Below are 20,174 nucleotides of genomic sequence, written 5' to 3'. Positions count from 1 at the left end.
TTTTATAGAAATAAGAATATTCTGTAGAGCAGAAGTTTGTGCTTGGAGGGGTTTAAGGGGAGCTAAAGTGATGTCCCCAGTGTTTTCAGCCTGCTTCACGAGCCTTTTGATGTCATGTTATATTACCTCTGATTTGGAAGATACTAAAACAAAATCCATTAAGACAAGACCTAATGTTATCTCAACTGCCTTACATATAAAAAGGTAGATGAAGACTATCATTCTTCTGTATAGAGAAAGCCAAATGTCCATTCCCCCTCAAATTCCTGAGGCTTTATAAACAAGCATTTGTGCTCATTCTTTGATAAAGCAACCACAGAAAAAAGGCTGAGGCAGCTGATTGCATAAGCCTGATGGTTGGAAGATTGGGATCCTCAGGCCTCACACTGCTTCCTGGCCTCAGACTGTTCTCATTCAAGTCTATTAAAAGCTATCTAAAAAACTTTAAAAGCTTCTGAAACTGCTGCTTTTTTTGTATGGAACTAGCACTATTTCTTTACCTCCAGTGCACCTGGTTAGACCTCAAGGGTGTCTGGTGTTCTTTCGTTGTACTCTACTGGCGTATATTTTTCTGCTCTCTGAGATGATTTCCCACCTTTTTAAGTGGCTTTCTGGCTGTTTTTTTCTTTAACTTGCTAGAACTACGGTTGTGTTTTAATGGAGGTTTTCAATAAAGCCTAAGACTCCTCCTCTCCGGTTTGGCTTAACAGGAGAGTTGTTATTCAGCTGCATAATGTAAAATAAAAGGAGAACACTGTTAATTATAAATGACTAGCCTTAGTAACTGTGTCCAGACATATATTGCAGAATTCTGATGCCCTTCCCAAGGGTAAGCTTGAGATAGCTGTGAGCTGCCAGGTTTACTTTCTGTATAGACTCTATTCCCAGCTCTCACGTATAACCTAGACTTTTTGAACTTTTATGCAGCTCTGCGTGTCTGTATGTACAAATAAGAAATTCTGGATACAAAGTTTGCTCTTTAGTGGAGTGTGGAATAATACAGCATATTCTAATTGATAGCCAACTTGTATATATTTTTTTTTCTGTCCAATTCCTTTCCTTCCTCCCCATGTTTAATGTACTTTGACCTCCTGAATTCACCACATTGATTGGGGAATTAAGAATGTTGTCTTGGATGTGCTTGAAGCCCTAACCGTTGTTAGCTTGGAGTAATTAATAGCAAGGCCCTATGTTATTTAAATCCTTTTGGAGGTCATCAGTGATCTTGAAGGTTGGTTTGCCTTTAAGGCCATTGAAGCAGAAGAGAGTCTATATGTTCCTTTGCTTTATTGCATTTGTGCAGAAAGAGAAGTGAAATGAAAGAAGCTGAATGTATGGAAAAATAATGTTAAAAGCTTTCATTAGTGACTTTAGGAAGAAAATAGATAATTCAATCTAAGTACAGACTAAAAATTTATGCTACTATTGACTTACATGCTAAAGGAAACATTAGTGTAGTACTTAATGTGTTCTGAAGTCTTGATGAAATAATATTTTGGAGACTTGCTAGTTTTCAGGTAGCTTTATTTATCAATTTATCAGTTCAATATAAATCAGCCATCAGAGTTATATTTCACAATAAACTAAACACCATCTATTTAATAAGATATGCTAAGTATTTCAAGCGGTGCCTCACCCTTCACATCTGTATCTTACCTCCCTTACCCCTACATTCCTCTTGGATGGCATGTTCCGCACCTGTTATTCTGACATTGGATTTTTACTGTAACCTTCTATAATGATCTCTGTATTGTGCTTTAATAGCATTAATATTTACTTTTTTTTAAAGTCCTGGCAATTAAGCAAAAGGTTCTGATTAAGTGTAATCCAAGACAAGACTGTATTTCAAAATAGTTGTATTGATTGCAGCAGCTGATAATACTTTGCCCTTAAACTAAGGGAGCAGTTTATTTTCATAGGAAGTTGATATTATACACCTTGATCTTTGCAACTGGAATAACTTTCATATCTGAATGAAATAAACAATGGGTTTGCTATTCTAGCCAAGACAGTTCATTACGGCTTATAATGGGAAAGTTTAATACATTTCTGTGCATTGATCCTATAATCAGCTCTTCTGACAAGTCTGAAGCTCTGTAGAGCTTCACTGATTTCCACTGATGTTCAGCCAAAAGTAAGAATTCAAACCTGAGAAGTCTTAATTTTTAACTGTAACTGAAATACATTTACGTGTGTGTTCTTTGGTGGGTGGTTTTTTGCTTTTGATCCTACATTGTGTGCTTAAAGGTGAACACATAGCCTTATGCCTATCTTATATGCAAGGGACTTGAAAAAATATGGATTAAAAATAGGTTGCTGTGTCATAGGCATTACATGGATTCCTTTGATTTTTTTTCAGTGATTTGATGTTGGCTAATGGATAATGTTGAGCATATTTCCCCCCCTTCTTTTTATATAAGTTTCTGACAGGAAATCTGTAGCTAAATATCATTTTATGATATCCATCTGTTCATGTATAATAGTGTTTTATAATGCAGTCCAGATTGCTGCCCAATAGAAATGTCCTATAGCAGGAGATAGGCTTTCAAGTGATTGTTGTACATACTAATTATTCTTTTAATGAGTGCTTCATTTAATTTTGAAGAAAAGTAACTCATTTTAAAGAGAACTTCTTTGATGCAAAAATTTCCACTAATTAACTAGAATAGTGCCTCATTTTTCTAGTGTCAGTATTTTTTAAACAAAAGGTTTAAATAGTTGTACTACCATGGTAAAATAAGAAAATAAAATGCAGCCTTAGATTCAGAAGGAAAGAAAAAGTAGGCAGTCGAAACAGAAAACTAGTGCTGAAACGTTTCTTAGTAGCTGACTTTTACGATGTCTGCGGTGTGTTTCCCAGCTAGTGGGGACTAGATTAAAGAGCATTTATGGTAACAGATATCATTCTAATTTTGACAACTTGGGTGATTTCCTCAAGTATTAAGAGTAATTGATAAAACTGTTAAAACACCAGCTCTTGAAAGATGTATGTCAGCATATGTTTTAAAATGAAAGTTTCCGTCCTTCACAGCTGGGAAGAAAGGCTTGGTAATGGGAACCAGGTGTATCTGTATGGTGGGAAAACAAGAAGGCAAATAAAAAAAACTTACCTGTGCTATTCCTGCTCTTCATCACATGTCAGTCTTGATTTTTGTACAACTGACTGTAAACCATTTCAGGGGGATTGGACTAGATGACCTTTAAAGGCCCCTTCCAACCCAAACTATTCTATGGTTCTATGATAAACAGTAAATTATTGTGGCTTTTCCTTATAAGCTTTGCAATCAAGTTGCCTTTAAATATTTTGACTGCCTGGGAGTTTCCATCTTTCACATGTAGTGATAATCTGAGTAATAAAATTAACATGAAAATCGTTTTAATATTTATCAGCTGGGGACTAACTTAGGGACAACTACTGTATGTTCCACGAGCCAGGATGCTGCCTGTGACTTCCACATGGGGCGGGAAGTGTCTCTGAGGGGGAGAGCTGTGCTCCCTCTAGTGGGAATTAGCTTTGTAGGAGCCTAAACAATTATTACAAAGAGCTCTCGCTTCCTAAAAAGATATGTGTTTTGTGTCCATGTTGGATTTCCTTTCACCAAGACAGTTTGTTGCAGACATTTTAATGGCATGAACATGAATTTTTGTGGGGTTTGCAGCTCAGTTGTTATCAATTCAAAAATGTTCTCTATAGATAAGCTAATTTCCTATGGTTTGTTTCCTGTGGCTGTATGCTTTGCACAGGGTGACCCTTTGCAGAGGAGGAAATGGTAATCCATCTGAAGTTCAGAAGTTGGAACTATTCGTGTATGTAGTCATGAGGGAGTATGGATCTATCGTTTTGTAAAATGAAAGCCATTGGATTCAACTGCTTTTTTTGATGAATATACTGAATGAGTTAGTATCTGGGCTGAAAGCAGGGATTGTTCTCAAATGCTTATATCCACAACAGATGTGCAGAGACAGCTAGTCTGACTCCCACAGCTCTGTTGGGCTAGACAGCGCCATTAAACTTCTGTCAATTACCCCATTGCCAGTCACATCACAGCGGCTTGCGACATCTTTCCTCTGATGTCAGGAGAGATGTCTGTTGTGTTCTGATGCAGAGTCATGTTTTCCTCCTCGGAGAGAAGCAGCGTGAAACTCCTTTGCTTCAAAGATGTTGAGAGCCATGGTTTAAAAACAAAAACAAAACCCCACAACACTTAAAACAACTTTTTTTCCCCTCTGAGCAGTTGGAAGACACAAAAGCAGAACAGAGCTGTGGCAGCTCAGCTTTTTTGTTCAACAGGAACCTGCTGTTTGGAAACATATTTTGAAATAAACCTTACTATGTACATTTGTAAGTATAATTTTTAGAAATTAATATATTGCAAAAATCATACCTCAGTTGAAGAACAGGTTAAAAACAGTTTATGGGGCATGCAAAAATTACTGAAGTTCCAGATATTTTTTAAGTGGCACATGTACAGTCGAGCGAAATTTCTGCTACCTGTTGAATTTGCAGGCTTGTAACATTGACTACAGAGGGGAGCCTTTTCTATAGTCTCTGGAAGAAAAGGCTACTGTTTTAACCAAAGTATCATTGGGGTAATTTGTCCACATTTGGGAACATAGAGGGGAGGCTGCTTGGACAGAATAACATCTTTTAAATTTACCATAATTTTGTTGAAAAAAATAGATACACATATGTACCGAAGTACAGCTCTGCATCTTGCTTGAGAGGTCTCTTATCTTCTCAATTGGCTGTAGGCTAGTAGTGCACAGAGATGTGAAGTCTTGATCTATAACAATTTTGATACAGAATTTTCTTTTGATGAAAAGTGACCCGTTTTCTCATTGATATGGTGATGTTTGAAACATAGTGAGAATTTTTACCCTGAGTCAATTTTAATCCTGTAAATTGATGTCAGCCTATGATATCCGCTCCTTCCTGAGAAGATAGCGTGGTATGAACTAGGTGTCAAAAGAGGTTTGAAAACATTTTGAGGAGGCTTATCAGAAACTAAGAGAAGTTACTTTATCTGGGAACGTAAAAGTAATAAAACTTCAGAAGTTATTTTAGTATGAGCAAAGGAGGTATTTGTTTACAACTTACATGCAGCCAAAGTCTTTCCTCCTTTTGAAGGATAAATTGTGTGTTGAAAAAAAACCAAAACAAAAAACTCCCAAAAAACAGCAACCAAAAAACCCCGTACATGAATCAAAAGGCCAATGCACTTTAAAAATGTGCAGTAGCAACGTGGCTTTTGTGTATGTTTTAAAAAGTGTTTGTAGACGTCGGGATTTGGAAGAAGGGCATTAACACTAGCCTTCCAAGGAGGCAGTAGAAATTGATTCTTGCTGTATCCTAACAGGTCATTGTAGTCTAAATGATTCATGGGAAACCGTGAGCAGAGGCATATGATTATTAGCAGGGTGTGAGGAGTGTATGAGGAGAGGCTATAGCTATCTGAAAGGTTCAGAGGAAGATGTGGCAAAAAACTGAAAGGTTTAAGAAGACATGAGATAATGCAATTGAAGGAGACTGGTATGCAGATACTATTCTGTAATGGGCAGACTGTACTGCTAAATTATTTGTTACCAAACAGTGTAAGTTTGTGTATTATTTATTTCTAAGTACCAATTTACTGAACTCCCTGTGTGGGAGCTGTCATTCTTTTTCTCCTACACGGCCGCTTGGTTCCTCTGTATTGCCGTTTTAGAAAGAACGATGATGTTGCTTCCCTTAAGAAAAGTCCAGTGAAGGCAAAAGGGCATGAAGAGATGAGGATAACCTTAAAACTTGACAAGAATTGTAGATTGGGTGGATGGAGAGCAGTGACTTTGAGGAGATGAAGGGTGGGGATATGCACGTTCTCACACGTTCTCACTATTACTCATCCTGCAGCTTCCCTTGAACCATGTGGTGCTATAAAGGGCTACTGCCTCTGGGCTTTTCCCCTCCTTTTCTGCCCAAACTTGTGTCTGAATTGCTCCTACCATGTTACGGTGTCTTTAGAGCTCTGTTGATCCATGGGTAGTTCCCTCTCTAACCACTGTGACTACATTTGCTGAGGATCGTGAGTCAAAGTTCCTTGCATTTCATTTTATTTTACTTGGTTTTACTTTATTTTATTCTTTATGTAACAATGTTGCCAGAGAGTCTGTGTCCTGGCAAAGAAGTCCTTTTCATGTTTTGCTCTGCTCGCTCAATGGGAAGAATAACTTCAGCGTGTGGCATGTTTCTGGAAGGTAATATGTCATCTCCCTGGAAACAGAATTCGCCAGTGGTATTTTTTGCTTTGAAGTATCCCAGATAAATAAGCTATTTCTTACAAAAAAATGTATCAATTGGTATACCCTCCCACAGAAGTTTATAATAGTCCCACCCCCCACAGAGTAATGGCTTGGATTAAAATATCTTTCTGACTTAACATTCCGAAGAAGTAACTTCCACTTCGTATAGCAAAAAGGAAAGCTTGTGTGTTTTTCCACACATGCTTTATTTGAATTACCAACAGATATTAATATATATATGTCCTTACATGGGCACAGCTTATTAACCTAAAAATGAACTTTTCTACCTTACTATTCATATACACAAAAATAGTAATTGAGACTGATGGAATTTGAGGATGATGACTTAATGCAACAGCAAGGCAAATTAAATTTATACATATGGAAACCATCTGTGGTCGCTGGAGACTTAAACCAAACGCAACTCAGGAAATTTGGGGTTCATGTACGGAGATGTGAAGAACAGAGGGTAAAAGCTTCTTTTAGATGACTCTTCAGTAGCTTTAATACTGGCATAGGAAGGAAGCGTTACGGCTGTACGCCTTTTCTGGGGAAAGCTGAGCTGAGACCAATACCTCCATCTCTGGCGAGAATGCATGGTTCTCAACGTCACACACCTTTCTTTGGGAACATGGGCCATGAAGTTTCAACAAATCTTTTCTTCAAAACATATTTTTAGTGCTGATACTCTTATCTTGGCTGACCATGTAATATATTCTTTAAAATCAAGTTAAAATATCTTAAGTGGCTCGGTATTGACAGTTCAAAACCCTTTCTCTCTGAACGACAGCAAAAGGATTATTCCCTTACAGAGCTCTACAGGTTTCAGCCGTATTAGAAATGGGTTAATGCTAGATTTTAGGCTATTGACTATTGTTGGAAGCAGATTACTTTGCTTGTATAAAATAAAATCTGACAATTTAAAGTCTTAATGTCTGCAAAAGATAATCTGACCAAATATGTGGGTGTTCCTGGTGGTTGGTTTGGCCTTTCTTTTTTCCAAGACCAGTCAGCTCTTTATATACTGTGCAATTCTACATCAAATGCCAACAAAATTTTATGTAAAGCTAAATTAACTTTCTCGTTGTTCCAGGGGCCTTCATAAAATGAATATTTTAATGAATTTGAAATACTAAAAAGAGAACCATTATTCCTTTTTCACTGGTCTTACTGGGGGGTATCTGTAGGAATTCTTTTTAACTTTTCTTTTGGTGGCATTGCATTATCCAGCATAACTTTCTGCAATTCTGACTTTTAGTAAGCTTAGTGATGATGTACCTCCTGATAGTGAATAATTATGGTATATTATAGTCAGGATGGATTGTTATAGATTGATGAATACAGATCTGTTGTATCCCTTACTGCTGTGGGACCAGAGGTCTGAGCAAGGGGCTGGAGATGTCTTTACTTTTTTTGCAACAGCTACCTAAGATGCAGTGAGGGAATTGCTTGCCCTTTTTGTTCTGATCAAATTTTCATCAAATAGTCCTCCTTGTTCAAAAAAGGACTGATTTGGGGGGAGAACAAAATATTTCTCATGCATGTAGGAAAAGAATTCTTTTTAATTAAAAAGCTTAATCCAATCTAAATCGGGATTAACACCCAGAGGCTTTCAGTGAGCAGCTGGCTCTGCTACCAGCGGGGGAAGATTTTTGTACAAAACCACCTTACTGCACACTTTACCCATCTTGGACTGTTTCTGTTTTTACCAAGGACAGGGAGCTCTGTATCGCACTGACATGAAACTAGATAAAGCTCTTGTTTGTGCAATTTTGATTTTGCTAATCAATGTCTGCTGCAAAGAGTTTTTGTAGTAATGTTGTTGGTCTGCAAGTCTATTTGAACTGAATATGACTGCCACTGTTTCTTAGCATGGAGAGAATGAATGCGGAAGGTTTGCATTAGCTGGTTAGTTGTGTCACAGATGTTCTCTAATGCATGATTTTGAGCTAATCCCAGGGATTTCACCTGGACTTCTGTCATGAAAGCCCAACTGAACTTCCAGGGTAGGACCAGGGAGGGTACATGTGCGAGGACTTGTACGCTTTCCTCTGTAATATTCCCTCTACTGACTCTTTGAGTCCACTGGGCCGCTACTCCTTTTAATCCTCTGAAAGTCAGAGGGGAAGGGCAACCTTTAAAGCAGGTGATTATTTTATTCAGAAAAGAGCCAGTTCATGCTGCATGTATCTGTTTTCCTAGTTCTGCCTGAGTATAGCTTGGACCCCCAGGTGTGAAGAGGTGTAGGATATAGCAAGAAGAGTTTTCCAAAGGTAGTTTAAAAACTATTTAATTTAGTGTTCGTTGTAGTTCTAGCATTTAATTTAAAAAGAGTTTTTCTTGTACTTTTGTGTACTTAGAATGGCTTTGAGGTTCCTGAAATGTATTTTTTGAGTAGTCTATGTGTTGTTAGAGCTTATCTTTATTCATGCTTATCTTTTTCATCTCCATCTCAGATGAGGTCTTTAGGCTTCAAGCCTAAGATTGGAATAAAAGATAAGGCAGTATTTTTTTAATGTATGTTGTTATTTAAGCTATATGAGCTAGCAAATCTCTCGATTAACAACTTGCAGCTTTTTGGGGAAAAATAAGACATACTTTTGATTTTTATATAAAGCAACCAGGGTATAGAATTAAACTGAAGTTCTTAAAATGAAGCTAAGAGCAAGATAAATGGTTTTCACAAAGAAAACAAAAAATATAATCAAGAGCTTATCTTGTCAGTATTTAAAAAATGTAATTAAAATTAATTCTGTTATGACTTAACAACAGTGGGGCTCATTCAGCGTGCAGACTACTTTCTGTTTTTTCAAAGGACTTTACACAAACTCCTATAACTACATTACGGTTAGAAATAATGTTTATCACTGTAAATGCTTAGTCTGTACACAGCCAATGTTAATTCAGCAAATACCATGCTGTATCTGTTGGTACTACATAGAGTTATCATAAGCTTGGTACTCTAACTTCCCAAGATTCCTAATAAAAGATTTAGATCTACCTTAACCAAGTCAGTTGCCATTCTGATCAGAAGGCAATGCTGTTTGCGGTTTTCCTTCTTTTGGCTTCTAGACCAGCTGGCAGTGGTTTGTTTTCCAGATTAGTTAGTTTAGCCCAGAAGCGTGAAGACAAGCTGGGGTATAAGTGTAATATGTTGGAAATAACAGTATATCGTACCAATTAGTTTTATTAAATGTGATGGTGACTTACTGTAATACAGCATTGACCATACATATAGGTCTTTCAATGATTTTAAGACAGTTTAGTGATCCTTTTTGCTTTTATGCTAGCCAGTACCCTTTTAGAAAAACTAAATGATTATATGTCTGGAGAAAGCTTGTAGAAAAATAACAAAACAGTCTCCAGGCTGCCTTACTAAATGGAGTCAGATGATCTGTATTGATCTTGCTTTCTTTCATTATTTGAATTGGATTTTGCTTGAAGGAGTGACATGCACATTTGTATAGTGGAACGCTTGTGACAACTGTATCCATGTATAAAACGTTTCCATTAACTTTTCTTGCTAACACTGAAGACCTGCATTACAATATTAAGGCACTATAAATAAGAGCAAGCCCTGCTGTTACATACTCAGCTGTGGTTTATTATTTAGAGAACAAATCCTTGATTTGCAAGTATTTTTCATTGTCGTTATTGTAGTCACAGTGCTTCATAACAGTTTACTGACAAGTTTTGGGGTTCTGAAAAGCCACAAACCTTATCCTTGTGTGATTACATCCTTCTCTTTACAGCTATCTGTTATTCAAGTTTCCTTGTCCTAAAGAAACCTGAAATTGCAAGTGACTGGGAGGAAAACAAGATAAATGTGTCTATTGTGTTTGCTCTCATGCTAATTCATTAACTTGAATTTAACACTTGTGTCAAGCAAAACAGTTCAGTCTGAACTTAGAGAGCTTGTGGAGCTGTTTGACATATGCTTATTTTTAAATCTTACTATTACACCATGTTGCCCAAAATGTTTCTGTAAATTTTTATGTAACTTTAATTAGTATTATTTGCAATATTCAGGAGTCATAGTAGTGATGTTACAGTTAAAGCGGAAGATGTGCTTTTAGTATGCACCTTTTCTTTCCGGGCATTTACAAATCTTTCAAAATGTCATATTTGGTGGAATGAAACCTCCTATTTCTGTTCTATTGGGTGTTATTACACAAAAATGTCTGCTATAAGCCATATTTTTTTCTGGGAGTAACCATGCTTGTTGGGTTAACCAAGCTCTGATCTATCAATGCAATTTATCTGGTCTGTGACTTTTTGTGGGTTTTTGTTTAGTTTTGCCCTTCCTGGGGCAACTTGAGATGTAGGCCCTTACCTGTCCTATGTATTATGTAACTAAAACACAGATTGACTTTATAGTACATGCATGGTATGTCTGGTCTTGTATCAAAAAGGGCCACATTTCATTAAAATATTCTGCCCAATGGCATGCTGGAAGAACAATGTGTAAGGCTGTATGTTAACTGTAGTTTAAAAAAAAAAAAAAGATAAAGGAAACACTTGGTCAGAGCTTAATCTTTAATTACTCTCTTCCTTACAAATGCAGTTGATGGACTAAGAAAATTTGCAGAAAAATGAGAAATGCAGGCTCTGATATTAAAACCAGCTTGGATGTGTATGTGGGATAGTGATTTTACTGTTGGGTAAACATTTTTATTTTTTAGTTTAATATCAAACCCTTAACAATATCACACACTAATCAATATGCTTCTACTTACATGTTCAAAATAAAGCCCTGGCAAAAATGCTATCTTGAAATTAAATGACAAGTATCAAATGCTAATGAAACTGTAGCAGGTTTTTCAGCATCACTACTTCTAATTTTCAGACAGCTGCTGCATTAGATTTTAGTTAACTATCTCAGTGCCTAGCTGGAGGTGGCTCCTTGCTGGTCTGTGTTGGGGGGTTTTGGGGGGTTATTTTTGCTTTTAACCGGTTCCAATGTGCATTTGTTGAAGTGTGAAAACAATTCTCTTCTCTCTAGACTGTTCTTTTTCCTTCTATTCTGAAAATGCATTAACCACTATTAAAGAAAATGTTTTGACCATGTTAGCGAGTTTTAATTGTTCACTAAACTACTGATTTTTATTACAGAAGATCTTTTATACCTGTTTCTTTTCATGCCTTACTGGAAAAAAACAAGCTGGAATGAAATTTCTAAAATTATTCATTAGAATCTCTTGACACTAAGGCAACTGAATTTTTAGAAGGGGAAGGAAAAGATGGGGTTTGTTGTCCTGACTGAAAGAAATTAAAATAACTTTTCTGATATTATTTTAAGTTTTGTGCTCTGTTTCTGTCCTTGTATGTGCTTTGCACATGATCTTCACTTGCTGTAGTTCAGAACTGGGCTCAGAGCACATATATGCCGAGACTGTCCTGGAATTTGAGGATTTTTTAAAGACAAACGTTAAATTAAAGGTTTTAGTAGATATTTCGTAGGCTGATTAAAGATAGCTAGATTTGCAAATGAGACCAACAGTCTCTTTTGTCTAAAATGCAAATAGCTAAAATATCTTAAGGCTTACAATGTTTTTAATTAGGTAAGTTGTTCTGAGCTGCACAGATAAATAAGAAAAGAAGAAAGCAAAAATGCCTGAGTTACTGGTTTTTAACTAGAATAAATAATGGCTATTGCATATGGCATTAGCAGTGATTTCTACAAGTGTGGTTCCTGGAACAGTATCTTTGTTAACCAGAATTTATGAAGATGTGAAATGATTGGGGGGGGGGAACGCAATAGGACCATCTAGTCTCTGTCTAAGGGCAGTGGTCTGCTGCTTGAGTACCAATGTTCTCGCTAGCATCAGGTTTCACTGGTGACTGAAAAAACTTAACTCAAATTGCAGTTTTGTTTCTTAGCAATTCTTTTATTATTTTTCTTAATAAAAATGTGGTAAGATGGGGGTAAGTGTGCCCGTGTTGTGTTGTTTCACGCTGAAGTTGTATTTGCTTTACCAGTGGAAAGTCACTCAGCTGTGATAAGCAGAGGCACTTTGCAAGACTAGCAGTTAGTACTGTTATCAAATAGCAAGCATTTTGCTTTCCTTGTTTTTTAATGGTGATTGTAATATCTATATTTACCTCTGCTAATGGGGATCAGAATAGTTAATTACAGTTTTAAGGATGGTCACTTAGAGATAGTTGTAAGGAGTCACACTTGAGAGAATCTGAAGTCCCCCAAACTGGTTTTCAGAGCACTGTAATTACCGAAGCCAGAAGAGTTTGCTGCACTTTACTGACCCCCCTCCGCAATGGCTCACCCAGAATTGCCGTTGAAAGTAGTAAATATTCATTAATCAGCAATAACGAGACAGCAGGCCTCATGGAATACTTTTACAGAGGAAGAGAAAGTAGGAGAAACCAAAGGCTTGCCCAAAATACACGTTGGTATTTAAGTCATTAAGTTGCTAAAGAACCAATGTAGTAGCTCTGCTGTTAGTAAGACTTAAAACTAGAGCAGGATAGACTTGTTATTCTTCAAGGTCTTTGAAAGAGTTTTTGTGTTAATACTGGTATCTTGAACAAATGTAATTTCAGGTGTTTTTTATTAATTCAATCTGCATTTTTCCTGTAGTTTTAATTGGGTATAGTGACACAAATCCTCCATGGCCATAAATTGTCATAGCACCATTGACTCTTTCCCTCCTCCTCTCCATCCCCAAAGTACGGATATCCACATACAGCAGCACTGCTCTGGTTTAGAAGTAGTATGCTGCTAAACAGCTCCCAGAGGAGGCTGCATTTCAGTGAAGGATGAAGGCTACGTGTATATGGTGGGTGTATATAATTTGAAAATGAATCAGGACATTAACTTTGCTACATAATTATGGTTACTTTTTAAGCTTCTATTCAGTTTTCATTCTCCATCAGAGGAGAATGGAGTCAATAGTGAGTAGGTTTTTGGTCCTGCTCCGGGTTCAGTATTTAGGCCAATCGTGTTTAACGCAGCTTTTGGGCAGGGAAACAGCTTGAGGAGCTGTTCAGTGCCTGAGGCTACCAGCTGCTTGCCTAATTGGCCTGGGAGCACAGTGGAAAGAAAGCTGAGACACCAGGTCAGCTGTCTTCAATATTGCTCCCAACTGGAGGAAGCCTGCTTAGTGGTTTGAAGTGGCATCCAGTGTTGTAGATACCTGGCAACTCTTTCCTCAGGGATGGTGCTATCAATACTAGCTGTCCAGTTCCTTCGCATCAATTCAGCGTGAGTGAAGTTTGAATCTACATCTTTTTCTTCTGTTGGGCAACACTTGAAGGCTGCTGAGCTAAAATTTATTTTAAGACTGAGCCTTTCCTCATCTGAGTGGGAGGTTTCACAAGGAACCGTGGCAGGCGCAGAAGACATATTGAAGAGAGAGCCTAAATAATATCTGTAGGTACACACAGAAGGAAAATAGACATAGAGGACAGAGAGCATAGTTTGGGGAAGTAGGACGGTATGCTCTGAATTATTCTTCCAGATACTCAGTTAACTTGACTTTGACAGTCAGCGAGGCTCAAAACGTATCCTTCATCAAGAGTGGTAAGTGCTAAGCTATAGGGGAAAGAAGAGGTTCTGGTTTTGGTAGATTTTCTTGTTAAGAAATCCCAGGAGGTTCTTGTGCTTTTGCAAAAAATGTAAGGAATTTGAAATATTTGGTTTTGTTAACCTCTAAGTTGTTAAAACCCATGCCACTCTATTTTGTTTGGGAAGATAATATTTTGTATGCAGTTAACACTTGGATTTGAAGTAAATGCTAATAAACTTGTCTTATTTAAGACATTCATCTGTTTGAATGTGCAAGGAATGTAGATAAATAACTGCTTATGATCACAGTGATTTGTTTCTATAATTATCGAAATATTGTTCAGTTGGGTGATTTGTTTCTATAATTATGTAAATATTGTTCAGTTGGGTTTTCAAATGTTTTTATAGGTATGTATGCGTCTAGTGCATTGTCACAGGTGATTTTATTAGTTGAGACCCTAACAAAATAGGGCTAAGCAATCAAACTTGCTCTGTCCATTTCTCTCCAAGTGGATAAACTGCTTTGACTTGCAAGGGCAGCGATCTTGAAGATAAATAATTTCAAATTTTTCCACAATCAGTGGTGGCATACAGATCAAATGCTGCTATTAGTGCTTCTGCTGAAGGAGAAGACGTAACTTGCCCATTATATGTTATTTTCTGGTAGCATCTGACTGGCAAATCAACTTGTTGCTAGCTGTGGTATTTCCTGGTTTTTTTGCTACAAGATGGTGGCTCAAGAAATGTAAGTCATGGGAAGATGCTGGCAGTTGAAGAAATGGGATAAAGGAGGATTTCAAAGAACGTAGACAAATGGGTGAGAAAATAAGCTTGTTCTGTTGTTTACAAAACAACTACTTCTGCCTACTGAAGCCTTTCTGCAAATAATTCATCTGCTGGTAATAACCAGTGTAGCAATCTTTATTATGCTGATCATACGTGGTACTGCCTGTGTGCAAACTGTCCTTGCAGCTGAGGAAAGTTTGCACGTAGCACAACTGCAGATGACAGAACAGCATTTTTCCCAACTGTATAGTAATTATATTATTCATTACAGTGAACCTAAACAGGCATTAATAAAAAAGTGTGAGACAGAATATTTTATGCCTTAAAATTATCATGTATTATATTACTATGAAAAACTGTCTTGTATTCAAAGTACCACTTCCTTAAATGCTGCTTAGCTTTTTTTAATTGATATAGTTAATTAGTGTAAAACTCAGTGTGGACAGTCATAACCCAGACAATTGGCTCTTAATAATTTTGCCTAGATGTTTTTCTTACACAATCAAGTTTAAATAGAATGCAATGAAAGCAATGAGACTGTAGGACATAATTTTGTCCACAGGATCTCTGACAGGAAAGAAATGACCTAACCTGATTTTTTATTTTTTTTTAATTGATTTCAGTGAAACCAATCCAACCTTACGTAGATAAGTTCTTATAATCAAAGTTAAATTTGCAGGGCTGTCATCTAAGGAGATTTTTGCTAAACGAAATATATTTAATAAATACCTAACATCATCTTCCTCCCCATCTTCCACATGTAAAAAGTCATCAAAGCATACGTTGCATTTTCTACTGTACTTTTAAAATCACATGAACAATGTTCATTTTTCAACCATTATAGGACTTTTACTTCCAGGGTGATTTATGCTCATCAACTCCTCAAATTCTCTAACTCCTGATCAACATAGTTATCCCAAAGACTAGTCAGAGTTGCGTGTTACCATTACTGGACCTCCTCCCTCTCCCCCAATAAATAAATAAATAAAATTCATATGGATCAAATCACATGCCATTTAACAGTTAAACTGAATTTTCAAAAAGTAACAAAAAAGTTTCCTGACTTCACAGGAAAAACCGCAAAGTGTTCGTGACTGGGAAAAAACTGTGTGCTTTTACAAAACTTGCAATTTTCCTTGTTGTCCTATTAATAGACTACAATGAAATAGGCCATTAGGATGGCTGACCAGGTTAGACACTTTCAGGTGCTTCATCTGCTGCTCACCACTAGCTTTAGCTTCCCTGGCACTTCAGCAGTTTATATCCTGCACTTCATCACAGCTTTTGGTTTTTAACTATTGCAGTTATTTCAAAAAGGTGATTTCAGTTCTTCATCAGAAAGATTAGTTTTCATTTTAATTTGAAGTTTAAAGCCTCCTTATTCTTTGATAACGCAACTGCCTGTGTACTTCATACTTGTGAAGGTTCTCCTCCTTGCACGGGCCCTCGCTTTCCCCTCTCACCATACAACGCTGAAGGTGATTGTATGCAGTAGCCTTTCTGCTAATTGCATCTAATAATACATCTTTTATATCTTACATATAGCCTTTAAAGTGCACTTATCACGTTAATTCTTGAATCATCATGGTTTCAAATACCTCATTAGAGGAACACTTCTCATCACTCTTCTTGCAAATCATGTCTGTTTCTCACAAATGTCTACTTCTTACACGTAATGGGGGAAGCTTCCCTCCGCACCAGCCAGCCTCATCAGCCCTGGAGTTCTGTGCAGTTATGATTCAAATCTAGCTGAGATCTACTACTCTGGTGTAGAAAATACAAATTAAATGTGTTTCATTTCAGCCTCTCTAGGTGGTATTCAGTATCTGTGTAGCCTTGGGCAGCCGCAGCCATGTGGTTAACTATGTCCCCTACCAAATGCTTCCTCTGATCTGCTACTGGCAGGAAGGGGAGAGTTGCCAGTGCCTTTTTGTTGTAGCCATCTTCGGATAGATGAAACCTGAGTCTGTTGCCTCGTCTCTTTCCAAAAGAGGATGTTTGCCAGCAGTGATGGGAGAGGTAGCAAATGAGAAAGGAAGGAGCAAAAACTGTGACTGATGTAGTGGGGAGCAACAGATGTCATGTGGAAAATTGAGATATACTCAATAAGCATTTTCTACAAACATTTTCATACTGATGTAACTTCGTTATGGGGTGTGAGATACGAGCATATGAGAGAGTGAGTGAGTTTAAGGTTTGAAGCATTTCAGACAGATGGAAGTTTGTGGTTGAAGACAATTTATGTGGAATTACAGGCTAGTGGTGTTCACAGCTTAATGATTCTGCTTTAAAAGTGATTTTATGTTATAATTAAAGAGATGTGGTGAAAGAGAATAGAAGGAGCTGGGTTACAGCAAGCAGGGGAAGTAAAGGCCAAGAGCTGCTGCTTTTAAAGCGTGTCATCCAGAAAGAGCTATATACCCTGTGTAAGAACATAATACAGAGAATTACAGGTTGCTATTGCGGTACTGACTTCAGCTTGCACTGTTGGCCAACGCAGCTTTCTTTGAATACATTATTAAAGGCAATATCACAATAAATGAATTGGAAAAGATGCTTTGACATCTGTATTACAAATCGTATTAAACTATATACTTATCTAGAACAGAACAAAGCTGTGTCTGACTCAGCACAAAGTATTTGATATTCAGCAGCAGAAAAAAAAAAAAAAAAGCTGTAGTACTGTGGGTTTTATTTTCCAAATAAGCTTTTAGCACTTGAAGCAGAGTTCAATTACTCAGAGTATTGCCCTTTGTATAAAAGGAAAAATGGTTTATTTGCCATGTACTCACCTTGGCAAAATGTCATGTTCGTAGCTTGCTTTTCCATGTTTCTTTCTTTTTGATGTATTTGATGTATTTCAGTACTCGGAGATCACTCTTCACCTTAATGTTAACTGTTTCGTAAGCACCTCTTGCTTCTGTTCTTGTCAAACTTGAAATTAATAAATCTAATTGAATTTTTGCAAACCCATTTATTGTAATGCTTTACGCTTGGGCTTTTATCAATTGAAATAACAAAACAATGGTTTCATCTGAATTCCAGTGCCTCTACACAGTTAATTGACTAAATCTCTAGTGTTAGTATTTCTAGTTTTTTTCAGAAAATTCATATTCTCCAAATTGCTTGAATTATTCCTTTTACTATAATTTTTAAATAGTTGTTTTATAGAAATTATTTGGGATATTTTGGGGATGTCACCATTTTGATAGCGCTTTATAGACATTTTTCTTTAGAGACAATGGCTCTAAACATAACATAATGTCACATAAGCATATATATTACATATACATAACATAATGTAACATTAGCATAAGTCATAGAATACAGTATGTGTTCCCTAAGTATATTGTTTTCTAGTCTTCGTGTTCTGTGTCAGACTAACTCACCTTTTATCATTCATATGTTTTATAGATTAAGTTTTGCTTCAGATCTGTCAGAAATACATATGACAGCAAGTGTTTCCTTTATTGCTGAGGAGTTATTGCTTTTCACCAAGTTATTTGCATTCTATGGTTTGAACTTAAAAATTGGTGATATTTAGATGGAAATATTGTATTTGTCATCCTTAACAGAAAGGGCTATTGCAAGACATGAAGTCAGAGAAATAGAACAACGTCATACAGTAGATGGCCCCCGACAAGACGTGACACTGGATGAAGAAGATGATGTGGTGATTATTTACAACAGAGTACCTAAGACTGCCAGCACATCCTTCACAAATATTGCCTATGATCTTTGTGCGAAGAACAAGTATCATGTTCTACATATCAATACAACCAAAAATAATCCTGTTATGTCTCTGCAAGATCAGGTAAGCTACTGCATTTGGGGTGTCTTTATTAAACAAGGGGAAAGTATAGAAAACTTTTTTGCTATTGCAAACTTATATGGTCTGATGGAATTGGCTTTTATGTCACATTTTCCAATATAAATGAATTCTAATGTGTTTATATTTTCTTTGTAGAGAATTAATATTATTTATTAAATAATAGTTTTTTGCTGGGCTACTGGAAGTGGTAAGTATCTGTTTATTGGACAAAAACAAAGCTAAAAAGGGATACAGCTAGGGCAGAAATGACCTTTGTTGTTACAACTCTAAAAGTTTATTGTATTGTCAACTGTCTCCCTTTTGGCTGTGTAATAATATTTGCCTGTCATCTCCATCTGCAGTGAATGCAGTCTTATGTGCTTTCCTCTCCGAGTAGTGCAGGCAGTGTGCCGTGCTGTCAGGGCTATACTTCTGTCTTGGGTACTAGGTCTGGTCAGGTCTCACAGGTGATTAAAAAAACAGGTAGAAAGAACTGGTTGTAAGTAGTTTGCACTCCAAAGGATGGGTCACTTTGCACCCACTTAAAGCTCTCACTAAAATCAGCATAGTCCCAGGCTAGAAATGGCCATGGCTACCACTGCATCAAATGATGAATATTGAAAAAAGATGATGGAGGATCAATGCTCTGTTTTTCTTGGGGTGGGGTGTGGTGAGGGAGTAGTTTTTTGCTTTAGTTTTTAAAATAATATTTCTTTGCTTGTCATGAGTGCACATGCAAGCAACCAAGGTCAGAGGTCTGAAAGATCACTATGTCATCATCCCTGTCTGTAAAACAGATGTTTCCAAACTCTCGGGTATGTCCTACCGGTTGCACGCTGATCATCTTAAGTTGATATGCAGTAGAGGCAGGAGCTGTTCTGCATTGCAGCATGTCAGCACTGAGGCTTCCAGCTCCTTTAAGTGCTTGCCTACAGGCAGAAGCAGCTCAGCACAGCTGCTGGAGTGGGGCGAGGGGAAGCAGGTGGTAACGGGCCCCCCACTTTTCTCTGTACGTGGGAGAAAGATTGCGGTAGGGATCTCGGTGCAGGGAACACAGAGTGTACTTGGGGTGGGACTGGGAACCTGTTTTGTGATAGTCGCGTTGTGTTACTGTTGGGTTTTTGCTGTTGTGAAATCTTCTCCTAAATATGAAGGTGATATTGTCGTACGTGATTACGGAGATTACTAAGAGTAAATCTGGTAGCCATCCCTATAGTCCTGTCCACTGCGTAGAACAAGTACCAAAGACCTATGCACCAACAGCAGAGTGATTTTTCAAAAGATTTAATAAGCCTGTATCTGTTAATTAAAATCCTGCTCAAGTCAGTCATACTTAGTGTTGCACTTCCAAACACAGATTCTCTTTCTGTCAAGGTGTCTCTTTGAATTGTGGTCTGTCCTGAAGGATAGGAGAGTTAGTCATTGATGGTATAAATTAAACATAGGCAACCTTGCCTTAAATTTCTGATTTTGATTGAATTTCATTTAAATCAAATTTGTTCTTTACTGGCTTGGTTTTGTCTAAGAGAACCTCTCCTCCTCATTTTCCCTCTAATAATTAGCTACTGAAAAATGAAAATCCATCAATGCTGGGCATGTATACAATACTAGCAGTCCTACATTGACGTGATCCTATGCTATTGTCCAAGGTGGTAAATTATGTTGTTTAAGTAGCCAATTGATACTCTGCTTCTTTAGTGGCCATTAATTGGGAGATGCTGACAATGAAAAACTTTATATATTGCATAGTTGTTCAAAGAAGAAAAAATAATTTTT

General features: G+C 37.1%; 1 protein-coding gene across 1 annotated transcript in view; it reads left to right on the top strand.

Annotated features, from left to right (window-relative positions):
• HS2ST1 (heparan sulfate 2-O-sulfotransferase 1) overlaps nucleotides 1–20,174 on the top strand; it is an 83,432-nt gene that overhangs the window by 44,227 nt on the left and 19,031 nt on the right. Inside the window, exon 2 of the mRNA XM_075508453.1 lies at nucleotides 18,163–18,401. Within this exon, the coding sequence (XP_075364568.1) occupies nucleotides 18,163–18,401 (239 nt within the window). The remainder of the gene's footprint in view (nucleotides 1–18,162; nucleotides 18,402–20,174) is intronic.

The sequence above is a fragment of the Mycteria americana genome, chromosome 7 (assembly GCF_035582795.1).
Source record: "Mycteria americana isolate JAX WOST 10 ecotype Jacksonville Zoo and Gardens chromosome 7, USCA_MyAme_1.0, whole genome shotgun sequence".
NCBI classification, from domain to species: Eukaryota; Metazoa; Chordata; class Aves; order Ciconiiformes; family Ciconiidae; genus Mycteria; species Mycteria americana.
The sequence above is the reverse complement of the archived record's forward strand: the minus strand, read 5'-3'. Positions and strand labels throughout refer to the sequence as shown.